Source organism: Microtus ochrogaster, unplaced genomic scaffold, assembly GCF_000317375.1.
Source record: "Microtus ochrogaster isolate Prairie Vole_2 unplaced genomic scaffold, MicOch1.0 UNK1, whole genome shotgun sequence".
Classification (NCBI taxonomy): Eukaryota; Metazoa; Chordata; class Mammalia; order Rodentia; family Cricetidae; genus Microtus; species Microtus ochrogaster.
Window position 1 is genome coordinate 5,706,407 of NW_004949099.1, and position 17,594 is coordinate 5,724,000.

Sequence of the window (17,594 nt, forward strand, 5' to 3'; positions counted from 1 at the left end):
TGTAGACCAGGCTGGTCTCGAACTCACAGAGATCCGCCTGCCTCTGCCTCCTGAGTGCTGGGATTAAAGGCGTGCGCCACCACCGCCTGGCTAAGAGAAACATTTTTTAACTTTATCTTGTGTGCATTGGTATCAGATCTCCTGGAACTGAAATGACAGACAGTTGTGAGCTGCCATGTAGGTGCTGGAAATTAAACCCTGCTCTTCCGGAAGAGCAGCCAGTACTCTTAACTACCGAGCCATGTATCTCTTTGGCCCCAAGAAAACATTTTTAATAACAAAAAAGTCGAAATGGACTGGGGTGCATCTTGCTGGCAAAGCACTTGTCTAGCATTTGGATCTCTGGGCTACATTCCCAGCATTGTAGAAAAAGACAAAAAAAAAACCTGTAATACTCGGGACCCTGTCTCCTCCAGTAGTACCAGCTGGTGAAGGCTTTGTCCCAGATAAACACAGGCTGTGAGTCTACACAGCCATAGGGACAAAGCTCTTTGGGAAGATGTCAATCAGAAACAGTTATTGCTATGTCCTGCAGTGCCAGGTGCTGCTCTTAGGACCTCTGGTGCCACCAAATCCCAACAGTGCTGCTAAGCAGGGCCCATGCTCTAGAGACTGCTTTATGACTGCTCTCTGCCTGAGAGAGACCAGTGTGTCTGTGTGTGGGAGGGACAGTGGGGCTCCGGTATCAGGTTCTTCAACCAGCTGGTTTAACCTCACTTCGGTGAGGGGTAGTCTGTCTTCGCAATGGAGCCCGAGGCCTCCAAGGTCTGCCTGTTGTTGGCATTCCATAGTGGTGTTTCTCTGGCTGGGAATATTTTGTTTCTACTCTAAAAGAACAGTAGGAAATGGTGTCCCCTCTCCCACAAATCCCAGACACGTCCCTGTGGTATGGTGCCATCTATGAGAGGGTAGTCCAGCTATTTTCTACCCTTTCTGAGATGCTGAGCTGAGGGGGAACTTCTGTAGCCCTGGCTACCCACTGTGGTTGGGGGTAACTTCTGACACTTTCCTCTTGGATCAGACAAGCAGCCCCCACTTAACTGCCTAGATACAAACAGTCCTCATCTTTGTATCTCGAATCCCTTCCAGTTGAGGCAGGTGAAGTGTGCGGCCCTGTCTAGAGTTGGAAGAGCCGCCACAAAAGGAACTGAAATGCCTTCAGCTTTGCCTGCCTCTGTCCAGCCACTCTTCCCCAGCCCCTGTTGCATGCACCCTGGCACATGTGCACTGCATCAGCCAAACAACGGTTCTTCCACTGGTCGGCTTTGTTTACATTTTATCCGGTGCCTCCCAGTTTACAATCCCACCCTTCCCAGCCTTGACTCTAAGACTCCTGGGAAGTAGATGTAGCCGGTGAGATTTCTGGGCTCCACCTTTAAGACTGAGTCAATAGGTACAGATGGGTCCTGGTACCCACACCCAAGCTTATGTCCCAGGGTTCTCCAGACCATCAGACCAAAGACTGGCTGCCTGGCAGTGGTAGGTAGCACACATCTTTCATTGGGAGGCAGAAGCAGATGGATCGCCACAAGTTCAAGGCCAGCCTGGTTTATATGATGAGTTTCAGGCCTGCTAGGACTACACAGTGAGACCCTGTGTCAAAAAAAAAATGAAGACATCAAGGTTTCTCAAGCAGTTCTTGAAACTTTGCCCAAAGTTTCCCAACTCTTCACCAGAGCCCAGCCCAGGTGACTGGTAGGTGTGATGGGCCAGGATCTGGGATGACCAAGGGGGTTTCCATTCTGAGTGGGCTATCCTTAAACATGGGTGCTCTAAGAGCTTCCAGCCAGAAAGAAGAATGCCAGGAGAGTGTGGCAGTCCTGGGTCACAAAAAGGGTCACCCAGCCAGGACCGGACAGAAGAGGTTGGAGAAGCTTAGATTTCAGGTGACATTCCCAGAGAGCTCTTTAGGCAGCTGGGAGCCATTGCTAATACTTGAGCTGGGCTGACCTGGCTACTAGCTAGAATTTGCTAGAAGTGAGCTGGGGACATGCCTCTGAGGAGTCTCCAGCGGCTGGTATGGCTGCATCTTAGGATGCCACCTAAGTGACAGGTGGTGAGAAAGCAGTGCTGTGCCCTGGGTGGACATCACAGTGCTTACCCAGGCTAGCAGTGGAGAGGCAAGTGCTGGGGTTGCCCTGGGAGATGCCCTGTGCACAGAGGAAGACACAGATGATTTGTGTCCACCTCTAGTAGTCCCCACATGGATTTTAACGCTGAGTTTTTTTTCTAGCCAAGCAGTAGCTGGTGTTAGGCACCATCTTGTAGCCCTGGAAGCCGCTGCCACCGCCACCCGCTGCACCAACGTCCGTCATCCTGACAGAGTTAGATATGAATCCCGTGCACCCAGGTTTGCAATAGGAGTTTATTCTCTGCCTCTGGCACCTACTATACCCGCAGGGTGGGGGTATGAGGAGTGTCCCCACTCCCCTCTCTCCAGCATGTCTCCTGTGGCGATCCATGTTGGGCCCCCCTCGGCAGAGTCTGTGGGGGCTAGGTCCTTGGTTTCCTCTCTTCTACAGAGTGGGTTATGTATGGATGTACCGGGCCTTCTGAGGCCTATTGTGCAGCTTCCAAGGGAATTCCCTGGTGCTCGACAAACCTTTGGGGAAACACCCCAGCAAGTTCACCTCAGAGTCGTGTGGAGAGCAGCTCAGGGAATGTGTTGTATAATAGAAATTGAAGCTAAGATTCGGGGCTCTCCAAAACAACAAAAGATCGTCATCTTGGGGAAGTTGTGCTCTGAGGTCAAGAACAGGTTCCAGGTCACTCTCTTTTGCCCTGTCTCTCTCTGCGCTTTGCCCTGTGGCACTGCAGGCATCAACTGGGTCCTCACCACTCTGATGTGTTCAGTGTGTCAGGAGGCAGCTGGGACTCTTGGTGGGAGGGGTGGCAGATGGCTGAGCACAACCCGGTGACACAGTAGGGCCATGAGACCTTGCTCTGGAGGCCGGCCGTCACCCGTCACCCGGGTGAGGGTTCTGTGCATTCTTCTTGATGGTCTAGTGTCCCTGGTCAAGGGCACTCAAGCCAAGGTGTGGGGTGAGAGAAGGCATCCCATAGAGGGCTTCAGCTCCTGGGAGTGGGGGCGGGGAAGCTCATACAGCTTCCCGTTTGCTCAGAACCGAGGTAAGTGATTGCTCCTGCCATGATCTTAGGTCATAGTCTGATGGATGCTTTGATTCCAGGAAAGAAGGAAGGAGGCCCTTCCTGTGGGGAAGATGAAGCATTGAAAGAGGAACACTGTGGGGAGGGGAGTACTTAGAAACATTGCACACTGTGCCCAGACTTCGCGCCCACTGCACAGAGGGTAAGGCTGAGGCCACCTAGCACAGACTTCTCTCCGTGAAGCCATGGTTTCAGACAGTACGGGTGACAACTTAAGGGGCTTGGCAGTGTCGAGGGTCACAAAGTGACCTAATGCTTGGAGCTTCTGCTTGGGGCTTCTCTTGTGGTCCTCTTGTGGTCCTGCAGAGCAAGAGCAGGGCTCTTCTTCCCTGTCACAGAGGACACAAGGGGGTAGGTTTGTGAGAGTGGCAGAGGCCTCCCTCCGGAGATGATCCTGGGCTCCGCAGTGCCCGCCCCAGGACCCTGGTGCCCCACCCCCACCGCAAGAGGCCCGGGGCCCAGATACTGGGGAAGTGACACTGCTGGAGGTGAATGACAGCTCTGTGGCTGGGTGAGTCAGTACCAGGAGCCAATGCCTGCTGACTCACGCTCCCCTGCTCCTCTGTTGAGGGGGAGGAGAAAGAGGGGAGGAGCAAAGCTGCCCCTTCAGAGCCAAGAGCATGTCCACCTAGGAACTAAGAAGACAGGTGGCCGGCCAGGCCAGGAGCCAGGCGTCCCGGAAGCTTTGTGTGTACTGTCTCCAGGTGCGCACACCCTGGCCCAGAGCACCTAGGAGATACTGTGGTGTGGTCGGGCCTCCCTACTTCCTCGTTCTCCCTTTCCCTTGTCCCCACCCCCTTTCCCCCTCCTTCATCTGCCTCTCCCTTCTAGCCCTCCCTTCTCTCCCTCTCCCCCCTCCCTCCCTTCCTCCCCCCACCTTCTCCTCCTGCCTAGCTTTGTTACCACAAGCTGGAGGTCTGCTGAATGGCATTTGAAAAATAGGTTACTCCCCCAATCCCCAGTCCCCAACCTAGGCTTTGGGTGTCTAGCTCAGAGGGGAGGGTTCTTCCCTATACCCCCCTCTTTGCAGCCTCTTTCTGCCTCCTGTCTTTCCTCTGAACTTCCCGTAATTTTTGTGCTGTTTTAATAAAACGTGCTGTCCCACTATCTCTGATTTTAGGGAACAATAGGATGACCCTATAAGCAGACCAAACAAGATGACAGGCAGGTGACAGATGGGACTTTGTCTCCACACAGCCACCTCCTGCAACCAGGGAGAGCTGCCACTTTGAGCCAGGCCTGGAGTCATGTTTGTAGAAGGGGGACCCTGTGCTTTGCAGAGCTGGCCTTCCTCTCTGGAGTCTGGTGCTAGCTCCGCACTTTCTTCCCCATATCACCAGGGGTGGACCTTCTTTGCACACAATGGCAGCTGCCTTCCACCCATCCCGGGAGAGGCTCCACTTAGGAGGGCAGTAGGTAGCTCCAGGCTGTTGGGGTTAAATGACCAGAAAGTCACATAACACTCCAGGCAGGCCCTTCAGACCCTCTTCCTGAACCGGAAGGAGGGAAATCTGGGGCTTGTAAAATGAAAGCTGTCAATGGGACAGTGAGAAACGTAGTATAAACCTAGGTTTGAACAGGTACTGGAGGTCCTGTGCCCACAGTGACGGGTATTCTCTGGCCACTGTCTATTTACCAGGTCCAACATAGCTATTTTTATTTTATTTATTTATTTTTTAAAATATTTTTATGGTTTATTTAACTTTATTTTATATGCATTGGTGTGAAGGTGTTGGGTCCCCTGGAAGTGAATCTTCAGACAGTTGTGAGCTGCCATGTGGGTGCTGGGCATTGAACCCGGGTCCTCAGTCAGTGCTCTTAACCACTGAGCCATCTCTCCAGCCCCTATACCTGTTTTTAACATTTTATTTACTTATTTGTTTGTGGTTTCTTTTTTTCTTTTTTATTTTTTTCTTTTGGTTTTTCGAGATAGGGCTTCTCTGTAGCTTTGGGGCCTGTCCGGGAACTAGCTCTTGTAGACCAGGCCGGCCTTGAATTTGGAGATCTACCTGCCTCTACCTCCCAAGTGCTGGAATTAAAGGTGTGTGCTACCACAGCCTGACTTGTTTATGTTTTCAAGACAGGGTCTCACTGTGTAGCTCTTGCTGGACTGGAACTCACTGTGTAAACCAGGCTACCTCAAACTCATAGACATCCACCTACTTCTTCCTCCTGAATGCTGGGATTAAAGATGTGCGCCATCATACCTGGCTTATTATCTTCATTTTATGGGTCTTTTGCCTGTGTGCATGTCTGTACCCATGTCCATGCAGTGCCTGCAAAGGCCAGAGGAGAGCATCATATTGAGCCACCATGTGGGTGCTGGGAACGGAATCCAGGTCCTCTGGAAGAGTAGCTGATGCTCTTAACCACTGAGTCACCCTTCCAGGCTCTAGTGTGACTGTCCTTGTGTGTACTTGCCCCTCCCCTCAGAGCTCTCTTCCCCCAGCTCTTCTAGACAGAACTTGGCTTGATGGCAGTATGGTCGAGAACATGGACTGTCTGGATGTAAATCCCGCTGTGTGTATACCTGCCAACAGAACCCACATCACCCTATCTGCTTGGCCTTGTAAGCTGGTAAAAGGCATTATTCAGTTTGACAGATCCCATCTGGAGGTCCTCTGGGTGAAGATGTGGACCTGCTCTGAGCCTCAGCATCCACCCTGTGCACAGAGAGTGGGGTTGCAGCCAGCTCAGGAGTGGGATGCTGAGCCCCAGGTAGATAGGCCCCTGGCCAGAGGTGGAGCTCTGAGATGATAATCTAGCAAGTTCACTTTCACTCTGGGGAGGGCAAGGCTGTCCATTGTTTTGTGTTCTGTTCATGTCCAGTGAAACCACCAGCTTCCTGGTTGGCCTCAACGGAACAAGCCATGGGGGCTCCAGCTGACCTTGCCAGTATACCCTGACAAGTTGCGCCCTGCCCTTCACTGGGGCTGTGTTGGCTGAGCCCAGGCTGGACCATGCCCCTTTTTCTTTGCATTTGGAGCACAGGTGTTAGAAGTTGGACCGTGTACTAGTGCAGGCCAGCTCTCTTGAGACACCACGGAGGGTATGGTCCCAGGGGATTCCAGTCCCTGAGGCACCTTTGATGGCGGGAATCTATATTTGCCCATCCTCCGTGGTCCCTGCTCTTCTCTTCTGCTTTTGCCTGCCAGACCCCTGGAGGTGGTTCAGTTGTCACGCTTGACTTAACCTCTTTGCAGAAATAGATTACCAAAGGATGAAGGCCATGTGATCCAATTAAATGATTAAATCGGTTAAAGGTGTACTTTTTAAAAAAAGGCTTTAAATAAGTAATTTCTCCTAAAAAAATTCTTTTTTTTTTGAGCCAGGCTCAGATATCCCAGGTTAACCCCAAACATTATGTAGCTGAGTATGACCTTGAACTCTTGATCCTGGTACCTCCTTCCAAAAGCTGAGTTTTCTGGCCAGTGCCATCTCCCTGGCTCCTGTGTTTTCTTTACAGAAACATCTCCCCTGCTGAGAGGGCGGAAAACATTAATCCAGTGATGCTTGTTAGATACCTCTTAGGCCATAGATGGAACCTGAGCAGAAGAGCAGACCCTTGGCAGACAGTTCTAGTGGATCCCAGCCCTCCTATTTAGACATTATTGATAGATCCCAGGCCTCCCATTCAGACATCACTGACGGATCCCAGCCTTCCTCCTCAGACACTACTGATGGATCCCAGCCCTTCTGCTCCTTGCACCTGTATGTTCGCTATTGGTCTGTGGAGACTTCGCTCCAATGATTCCCTTTTGATCTTTGAGATGCACTTGCTGACTAGAGGCAGGCCCCTGTGCACAGGGCCCCCCATCACAGTCCCGTGACCCCTGGCTCAGCCTGTCACGTCATGTGGCCTTCACTTCCCTGTTTGCCCTTGAGCCTGGTTCCCTAATTTGTCAGCTGGCTTAGTGGCTTGCAGCTGGTTTTTATTTTTATTTTTTTAAATTGCATCTATTGAGTGTGAGTGGGTTTGTGTGTGCACCGGTCACTCCGCTCATGTGGAGGTCAGAAGACAACCTGCAGGAGTTTGCTCCTCCCATCATGCCAGTGACACATCTAGGGACTGTGGCAGGCGCTTTTGCTCCCTGAGCCATCTCATCATCTCACTAGGCTTCTTAAAGGCACCAGGCCCTATTTTACCTGTGAAGTTGTAGAGATGACATCCCTGACTGTCATGGTTAAGACCATGGACTTTGGAGATTTGGACAGGAGGCCTAGGAGCCATTCACAGCTCAAGTATGCATTGTGTGGCCACTGCCAAATGACCTTCACCTTTCTGGATGGTGTCATCAACAAAAGCAAGGCAATGAAGGCACCTTTGGAGGGAGTGAACTAAAAGAACACCTGGGAGAACTTAGCATAAAGCTGGGGAAATATGGTTCCTATTAAATGCAGCTCTCTTCCTTTATGATTCTTCATCATTATCATCATCATGATTGAGGATGGGTGTTTTATCTGCATGTCTGTATGTGTACTACATGTGTGCCTGGTGCCAACAAAGACCGGAGGAGAACATCAGATTCCCTGGAACTGAAGTTACACAGTTGTGAGTCACCATGTGGGTGCTGGGAATCGAACCTGGGTTTTCTGGAAGAGTAGCCAGAGCTCTTAACCACTGAGCCGTCTCTTCAGCCTCTTTATGAATTTACTTTTATTTTGAGACAGGGTTATGCTTTGTAGTCCAGTTACTCTCTACGTAGCCCAAGTTAGTCTCAAATTGCTGGCAATCCTGCAGTTTCAACCTCCCAAATACTGGGGTTTCCAACAGGGTTTCTCTGTGTGTAAGTAACCCTGGCTGTCCTGAAACTCAATATTTAGACCAGGTTGGCCTCAAACTCAGAGATTCCCCTGCCTCTGCTCCGAAGTGCTGGGATTAAAGGCATCCACCTCTACATGCAGCTGCAGCAAGTGCTTTTAACCACAAATCCATCTCTAGCCCTAACATGAGGTCTTTAGATACGTATTTGTTATGGAATTGCTATATCAAACCAACTTTCTTACATACTTACAGTATGGAGAGAACACTGAAAATCTGTAATTCTCATGACAGTTTTTGAATATATCTTTTATTGTTCACCATAGTGTGGTGAGAGCTCTCAAGTATATTTTAGTGAGTCACAGAGAGGTTGTCACTTGTCCTGGGTCACCAAGCATCCTCATCATGGCCTCCTCATGGAAGCTCATGCCTGCTGGCTATGCAGTGAACAGGGAAAGGGAAGGAGGGAAGCTCTTCTCTAGAGAGGACAGTACAAAGGGGTCTAGCCATAGACTCGCTCTGCAGGGCCCTTCAGACAAAAGTGTCTCCATATGTGCAATGGGTATGTGACCCATCTCCTGCCCCAGTTTTTGAGAGCTGCTCACGATGAATACAGAGCCTCTCATTCCTCTTGCAGAGGCTCCCTAAGAGACATTCCATCTCTCACCAAGCTCTCTGTGAGGACCTGCTGTGTGCTAGGCACTGGGGTGGGCCGGGGACAAGCTCAAGAGGAAGCAGATGTGTGCCTGCCTCCTTGATAGGAGATCCTGAATGGTGAAGGCAGCAACAGTAAGAGATTTTAATCATTTCTAGTAGGGATCGTTTATTTGAGCTAAGATCCTGCAGGTGAATGCTGTCACTGAGCGCTGGGGCTTTGTGTCCCCTTGTCTTAGAGTAAAGAGGCAAATGTTGGGAGGCAGGGGTAACGTAAATCAACTTCAAGACCTGCCTGGCTGGTGTGGAGGGTATCTGAAGGCCAGAGGGGCTAGACCTGTCCTGGGAGGAAGGCAGGTAGTAGCCAGGTAATGAAGGGGTCTCCAGTCTGTGGGCTCTGCACTGGGCAGGCCACTTTTCTGACCCAGCAGCCCTATCTATACACAGTAGACTCTTCTGATCTGTACTCTGTTGTAGGTGTAAAGCAAGGTGGGGACTCTGGCTCCATCTACCCTGGCCCCTGTGTGTGGCCCGAGGCAGGCTACCACTTCTCTCCTTGCACCTCTGCCTCTGCGGTGTGGGAATGTGTTAGAAGTCTTTGTGGGCTGTGGAGCAGCTCTGTGGTAGAGCGTTTGCATAGGTGTGTGCAAGGCCTTGGGTTCAAACCCCAGCACTTCGTTAGCCTTGTGTAGTAGAGGCAGGAGGATCAGAAGTTCAAGGTCATCCCTCCTTTCTGTGAGTTCAAGGCTGGCTTGGGATATATGAGATCCTGTCTTCCCTCTTGCACACCTCCCTTCTGTCCCCCCAAAGAATGACAGAACAGGAAACTGTTCTGAAATAGTTTAGCCTAGGTACTAAAAAAAAAAATCTGATGTTTTTAAAATGTCCACAAAAGTGTATCTTGTAAACCCACAATGTCACTGGCTCCAGGGTCAACCTGGGCTCTGTGTGTGTGACAAAACTTGCCTGGTGATTTTCAAGCACAGCTAGATCTGGCAGCCACCCCTGGAAAAGGGACAGTGATTTTAGCCGTATGGGGAGGGACACTTCATCCTTGAGCCTGTAACTCCATGAACGGTAATCACCTGTAGCTGCACTAACCATAAGGAAGCTCCTAGAAAGAGAATTAAGCACCTTCACCACTGTGGAACAACCCTGGGCCCTAAGCCAAGAGACACAACTGCCTTGGATCAGCACACTGCCAGCAGGTGGTGCGAAGGGGCTCGCTGTGTTAGGCTGTGGCCTCTTGACCACCAGGGGGGTGAACTAACTGGGAGTCTATAGAGGTGGACCCTAAGCAGGGTGTCATGAGAATTCAGCCTGTGCTGGCAGAGGCAGAGAAGCCAAGGGCTGAGGCAAAGCCTCAGAGTCTCTGTGATACCAGCTCATTCCAGTGACCTCAGAGTTGGCTGGGCCTTGTTCATCTCTTGCTGAGTGGGATAAAGGTCTTGTCCACCCTGGGGTTGGTAATAATGACGCCAGCTATTATTTTAGGGAGTGCTTGCTATGTGCCATGTGCTATTCTGAGCTATTCCGTGTACCCCCTCATTTCTCTCTCTGCACCCCATGACAGGCACTACTGCTCTACAGATGAGGAGGGGCTGAGTGCCTTGCCTAAGGTCCTTCAGTCCCTCAGGGCTCGCATCACCAAGCTGCTATCACAGTGCCTGGAGCAGCCAGCATAGGAGTGGGGAAAGCTGCAACATTCCTGTGGGATGTCAACATGGTGGGGGGGGGGGGGAATAAGGGTTTGTGAGGGTCTTGCTTGGGATCTAGGAGGGCCAGGGACTGGAGCGGGCCCGGTGTTTCCCTCTAGCAATGCACTGAGAGCTGGGGTCCATTATGAATGTGATTTTTTTTTAAGCTGCCTTCAGCTGCTGCATGAGAATAGGCTGGGGGGGGGGGCAGAGCAGCAAGGAGACCTATGGGGAGGCTGCTGTAGATGCCTGCGCTAGGGGCTGCTGGCTGAGAGAGAAGGTTGCCATGGTGACAGGGACGTGGGGGTGGATGCCAAGAATGTGCTGAGGGGATCTGCAGGTCTTGCTGGAATAGTATATTGCTGGGCCGCTGGTCAGGCACATGCGAAGGGCTTGAAATGAGAATCCAAGAGGGAAGAAGGGCAGGGTGCCTGGGACTTTGCAGACCCTTCTCTGGACACAGGGGAGTCTGCAACTTTGGGGCTACCCTCCCTAGATGGTAACCCTGTGATTTGCAGCCAACCTGAGGGTGGGAGGTGATGCTGAGGCAAGAGCACTGGGCCTTAGGTTCTCCAAAGGCAAATGGAGAACCGTTGCTTCTTGGACCACACTCCCATAGGGAGGAGATGTGATGGTGAAGGAGAATCACACTCCCGGGGAGTTGTTAGTGGGTTTGGGAGTCCAGAATTTAGAACCAGGGCTGTCAGGGCAGTGGGCCATGGGGCATTAGAGTCCTCCCTTGGCCCCCTTCTGTCCCTCCTGAGTACTGGAAGCTGGGTCCTTCTCCTCCTCTTAAGTTTAAAAGCTAGGCTGACCTTGCCCCAAGGATTGAGACGTGTCTAAAGGGTGGATCAGCCCTTCTCAGTTGGAGGCTCCAGGTCATTCTTGAGCGGACCCTTCCCTGGGAGGGAGTGGAGTCCCACATCCTCCAATTATGCGCCCACCACAGGCCACAATGAGCTGTTCAGATAACCATCGGGGGCTGCTGACCTGCTGCAGGAACAATGCTGGCTGCTCGAGCTGTTTTCACAGTGGCCACAGGCCTGCTAAGGCATGCGGCCCCCGGGGAGCCGCAGAGAAAGGCCGTGCGGATGCTCCCCCAGACAGAGGAAGGACTCCGGGGGCTGCCCAGTGGCTCCAGGAAGCCTTTCTTGGTCTGCTCCCTGCCAGATAGTGAAACAATTGGGGTCCTCCACCCCAAGCCAGCCAGTGAGAGGAAGGAGGTGTGGGGGAAGTGGGGTTATTAAGCTTTTGGACCTCTCCTCCTTGCAGAGCCCCCCCCCCCGGGGACCTGGCATGTCACTGTTGTATACCCTAATATCTCTGGCAGCCACTCTGAACCTTAGTGCAAGGTCTTATCATGGTCCCCATGGCAGTGAGGTTCTGTTGGCACAGCAGCACTTTTCTGATGCCCTACTGTGTGCCGGGCGTCAGAGCTCTAAACAGGACAGACCCTTATCTTTGGTCATGGAGAAGACTTCCAGCTGGGCAGTGTGCTCAGGCAGGAGTTGGCTGTGGGAAGCCAGGTTGCAGCCAGGCAGGTGAAGGTGCTTTCCCAGAGGGCATGAGCCGGGAACAGCGTGCTCTGTATCTATTTCAGCGGGTGTTCTTAGGAGGAGCACAGACCCTGTGTCCTCTGACCTTCACGTTTTGTAAGAGGAATTCAAATTTCCATTTTTCTCTGAAATCTGATATTTCAGTGCCAAGTATCTACTTGGATCACGAAGACAAACAAGGTGTGTCCTAGGCTCTGCGGCTGCCTTTGTTGTCACTTATTTCACTCTACAGATAGGGAAAGCGAGGCTCAGAAAAGATCAAGGAGGACTATTAGCTCTGAGTCGTTCCCCTCCCCCATTCCTACCCTGCAGCTCTCTGCCATGCTACCTGTGATCCCTTGCTCACAGGACCCTGGCTTGACAGGGTCTCTGGATGTGCTTGGTTCCTTTCTTATCAAAGGACCTGCTTATGTGTCCTTTGATGACTTGGATGGTGCACACCCCAAGAGGTGACAGTCTTTGCTAAGCTTCAGAGACACAAGGAGATACTAGGAGAAGATGCTGAACAACAGCCAATACAACCCCCTGCCCAAGGTGGAGTCCCCAAGCAGGAGGGTGACCCCGGACTGTTGCAGCCTTAGGAAGCCTCCTTATGTCCAGGCCCAGCTGAGAAACAGAAAGCAAGACCCTTGCTTGCTGGTGTTGGTGGGTTTAGCCTGGAGTCGGCAGCACTGAGTAATGGATACTAAGTAGCAAGTTCTGGTTCACAGCCTGGGATGGGACCCAAGACCCCTGCTTCCTGCTGTCGTGGGTTTAGCCTGGAGTCAGCAGGACTGAGTAATGGATACTAAGTAGCAAGTCCTGGTTCACAGCCTGGGGATGGGACCCAGGCTTTCCTTGCTCATACTCTTACTCTGCCCTGCCACAAGCATCCTTGTATAATTCTGCATAAGAAAGCCTTATTTTTTTCTAATACAAACATATTCTGTAACTACCCATTTTCTATACCCTGATGGTGAAGCCTATTTCCCAGGGTGGGGTTCTGTACAGCCAACACCACCTTCCTGCTTCTCTTCTTCACCTGGGAGCAGGCACCTCCTGGAGGTCAGACCCCACACTAGGCTCTGCACGAGGGTGTACCTGAGATGTGAGTTACTGTCTTCTGTGCAGACCTCAAATTAGAAAAGTGTTTGCTGGTGTGGGGAGCTGCAGATAGCCTCTCCTGTGGAAGATGTCTGGAACTGCCCAGGGTACACAGGCTGAATGAAATTTGATGTTTCAAAAGGGATGGTCTTGGGCCACCGGTGCTTCTCTTTGATTGGTGCCTGGGAAGTGGAGACTGTTGTTTCTATAGGTTGCTGATGTTTAAGCCCTGAATTTTTGAGATCCTTGGGGTCTATGATGGGGACTCATGGTGGGGAAGCTCCTGCTGCAGTGGGGCAGGACCTGGTTCTAAGTCACTGGGGTAGACCTCATCCTCCTCATTGGTTCTCCTTCCATAGAAAACGAGAAAATGGCCACCAAAGAGAAGCTGCAATGTCTGAAAGACTTCCACAAAGACATCCTGAAGCCTTCTCCAGGGAAGAGCCCCGGCACACGGCCTGAGGATGAGGCTGAGGGGAAGCCCCCTCAGAGGGAGAAGTGGTCCAGCAAGATTGACTTTGTGCTGTCTGTGGCCGGAGGATTCGTGGGTTTGGGCAACGTCTGGCGTTTCCCATACCTCTGCTACAAAAATGGTGGAGGTAAGTGTGGGTCAAACCGAAGGCTAGGGCCAGAGGGTGAGAAATTTTTTTTCCTATTCTGCGACCTTCTCCAGGACAGGTATACCCTGCCCCAACTGCACCTCAGACACAGGGTCAGCATGCCTGAGTACAGGGTGGTGTTGTGCTAGCCTCTGGCTAGGTTACCTTCTGAAGGACCCTCCCTCACTCCCTCTGATCCTCTGGTTTTCCCTGTCTCACCCATGCCCCCTCAACCTCAGACATTCGTGCTTTCTGTTCCTCTCTTCCACCACCTCTGAGCTCACAGCCTTCTCTTTTAGCATTACCTCACCCTCTGTATTCCCAAAATTTAGTCCTGTCTCTTTCAGTAAATAGCAAACCAGTAACTTTTGCCATAATGCAAAGGGGAAGTGGGGCTGAAGGACATCCATGAAGGTATTCTAGCTGTGATGTGTTGAGCTGGTGGGTTTGGGTTTTTGTGTGGGCCGTGTCTCCTCCCGCAGAGGTCTCTGAGAGAGCCCTTTTGGGTGTCAAAGTTAGGCAACACCAGCCTAGATCCGTTTTTGCTGGTGCAGAGGGGGACCAGAGAAGAATGTAGGTGGCACCCACTTGTCATGTGACTGTACAGGTAGGCATCCTCCTGCCTGTTGCTGTGGTAGGAGAATTGCTTTTGGGGGAACCTCCTCTTAGCACCTGGTTTCTTGACCTCATAGGTATCAGATGTCCTGGGAACTCTGATGAGTATCCTAGCTGCTCCCTAGAACAAAGCAGATAGCCTAGACCCAAGGTACCCACAGTTTCACAGTGTTTATGGACCCACTGAAACCATTAGTGTACGCAGGTAGGACCACCCCCTTTAGATATTTCATTCCCTGTCTCCCCCCGACACCCACCACCAGCTGGAGGTTCCTCCTCCCGCTTTCCACCCCATCTGCTTCTGGACTTTCATGGCCGCTGACCCAGGCTGGCCTGTGGCAGATGGGTGAAGCTCCAGCAGGAGGTAGTGCTGTACCTGGGGCTAGCAAGCCGAGCAACTTCTATTGGGAAGGATATTTTGGAGAAGGGCAGGCAGGTGACATACTGGTGGCTTGGAGAACCTGGTAGATTTGCAGTTTATTGGGTGGGACAGGTGGGCGGGTGGGCCTGGAGAATCTTGAGTGGAGTCTGAGTTTGGCCTACATGCTTACACCCCTCCCTCCTGATAACTTTGGTGGGGAGGGCTTGGGAGTGGGCAACTTAGCGATGACCGTGCTATGACAGTCACGGCTTCACCCTCTCCCTTCTGCTCACTTGACAGGTGCCTTCCTCATACCGTATTTTATTTTCCTGTTTGGGAGCGGCCTGCCTGTGTTTTTCCTGGAGGTCATCATTGGCCAGTACACCTCAGAAGGGGGTATCACCTGCTGGGAGAAGATCTGCCCCTTGTTCTCTGGTGAGTAGTGACAGCTGCCATCTTCTGGGTTTATCAGATCTCCTCACAGGCATCAGTGCCAGATGCAGGGCAGCAGCATGTTGTGATGTCACTGTCACCAAGAGGCAGGGAGAAGGGAGATACAGCAGGTTTCTGTATCTTTGTGGGTGTTTGGATAAGTGAGTTGGCAGCTCTCTCAAAATGCAGGAATCTGGAGGACTGTCTGGGTTCAGGCCTTGCTTCTCTCCTTGGGGTGGTTTTAGGGGCTTCATTAAACCTTAATTCCTCATTCTAGTTGCTGTGAAGACAATGACAGTCACGTCTGAATGTTCTGTGTGTGTGGCCAGCACTCTATTGATGGTGGCTTCATGTATGCTTGGTACTTAGTGTATACTTGGAGTGACCACTACTGTGATGGAGCGGGAGGAATGGGAATACAAGTCCCTTCTTCAGTCACCCACATAAATACTTCCTTACTACTTTTTCCTCCCAATAAGTCACTCAACAATTAGGCCATCCATCTCCTTTTCTCCAATCTATCCAGCCTTCCAACCAACTACCATATGTACACATCAAGAATTAGACTATATATACAACAAATGTACATTCAAATATGAATATAAAGTCCGTTCATTTAGCTCTTTGCATCCATCCATTCGTTTCTATCCATCCAACCATCCATCTATCTCTCCATGTTTCCATCCAACCATCCATCCATGTTTTCACCCATCCATCCATTCCCTCCCTCCCTTCCTTCCTTCCTTCCTTCCTTCCTTCCTTCCTTCCTTCCTCCCTCCCTCTTTCCCTCCCTCCCTCCCTTCCTTCCTCCCTTTCTTCCTTTCTGTCTGTATCATCGACCTGTCTTTCCATCTATCTGTCCATCCTTCTATATTTCTGTCTTCTTATCTGTTTTCATCCATCCGTCCATCCATCCGTCCGTCCATCCATCCGTCCATCCATCCTGTTTCCCTCCATATTTTCATTTATCTATTCATCTACCCATCCTTCCAATCTATCCATCTGTGTTTCTATTAATTCATTCATCCATATTTCTATCCATCTACCATCCATCTGTCCATCTATATTTCTATCCACCTATTTTTATAGAAAAATCCATCCTTCTGTTCATCCATGTTTCTGTCCACCCATCCAACAGTCCAACTGCACCATTATTGTCTTGTCCCTACTTTCATTCCTGTGATTTGTCCAGCCACCACTTCCCTGACCACTCATTCACATGTCCTATTCGTCATCAGTTACTCCTTCACCCTGTGACTCTCTTCTGCTTATTGTTGAGAAAGCTCCTTTGACCCCACAGCCTAGCATACCAGTGCCTCCCAGTTGGATGTGCCTCTTTTTTGACACGTGTCCATTTTGCTTGCCTTGCCCGTAGGCATTGGCTACGCATCCATCGTCATCGTGTCCCTCCTGAATGTGTACTACATTGTCATCCTGGCCTGGGCCACATACTACCTATTCCAGTCCTTCCAGAAGGAGCTTCCCTGGGCCCACTGCAACCACAGCTGGAACACACCACAGTGCTTGGAGGACACCCTGCGTAGGAATGAGAGTCTCTGGCTCTCCCTTAAGGCCACCAACTTCACCTCGCCTGTCATCGAGTTCTGGGAGTAAGTTCATGGGAAAGAGGAGGGGCATGGGCAGGTCTTAAGGGGACAGCATCTTCTTGACTGTGGGAGACCCTGTCTCTGGAGGGAAGGAAAACACACAGCTGGAGTTAATGCTGTGCCTCTGTCTCATACAAGATGGACTTGAATCTCAGTGTACCACCTAAAGGCTATTTGCTTTTGTAAGGCAAGTCACCCTTTTGAGCCTTAGTTTAATTGTCAAATGAGGAAAATGTATCATTTTTTCCCCCCATGGGATTTCTGTGAGAGAATTTTCTCCAAATATAGGTGTGCATGTGTTTGAAAATTATAATTTTCTTAATATATTTTGGGGAAAACATTTTATTATCACAGAAAGAGGTGAGTTGATAGTAAAACTCTATATATCTAATATATATCAGTTGGTTAGCTCATACTGTGTAACAGCCATTCCCAAGCGTGGGACTGTTGAACTCATGACTACTTGGTGCCAGTTTGGGTTCTGCTCAGTTTGGTAGGTCTGCTCTTGGGCCCCTTCGTGTGTCCATGGGTCACTCTTTTGTGGCTGGCCTCGCAATGGAGAGGGTGTTAGGAGTAGATGCCTTGCGTCATCTCATCACCAGTCTTTCCCCTTTAGCTTGCCATAGACAGCTTAGGAGCAACAGACGGGCGGGCCCTAGCGTGAACAGCACGCAGATATCTCCTTGTGCTAATGGCATTTGGAGGACTCTCACGAGCCTGTGTTCCAGGACATCCTAACAGGTCATGGAAGTTGATTAGAAACCCTTGTAAGCAAATGCTCTTAACTCAGGGTGCTTAGTCAGGGGCAGCCTCTCGCCTCTGGAAATGACTGAGATAAGGTCTCTTGTGCAGCCGAGAGCCTGACCCAGGCTACCGCGGGATGAGAATCCTTCTCTTTGGTGGGCAGTGGCTGCCTTTGAGATGTTGTTATTCTACTTCAAGGAAGCCAAACTAGGGACCATCCGGAGAGAGATGCGCTGTGATGCCTACAAGGATGGGTCAGCTCTTCTTACTTGCCGGAGGTGGCCTTCCTTGGGTGGCCTGCGCCATGCCTAGGCCT

The 17,594-nt window shown here is 51.1% G+C and overlaps 1 protein-coding gene across 4 annotated transcripts in view; it reads left to right on the forward strand.

The window, feature by feature from the left end:
* Slc6a6 (solute carrier family 6 member 6) overlaps nt 1-17,594 on the forward strand; it is an 80,623-nt gene that overhangs the window by 25,511 nt on the left and 37,518 nt on the right. For 3 of the 4 annotated variants that reach the window (XM_005364890.3, XM_026788022.1, XM_026788020.1), the window contains 3 exons: nt 13,280-13,519; nt 14,796-14,930; nt 16,303-16,537. In XM_005364890.3, the coding sequence (XP_005364947.1) occupies nt 13,291-13,519; nt 14,796-14,930; nt 16,303-16,537 (599 nt within the window). In that variant the 5' untranslated portion in view covers nt 13,280-13,290. Of the gene's footprint in view, nt 1-2,233; nt 2,351-13,279; nt 13,520-14,795; nt 14,931-16,302; nt 16,538-17,594 lie in introns of all 4 variants that reach the window. The other variant, XM_026788021.1, reaches the window with a different exon arrangement.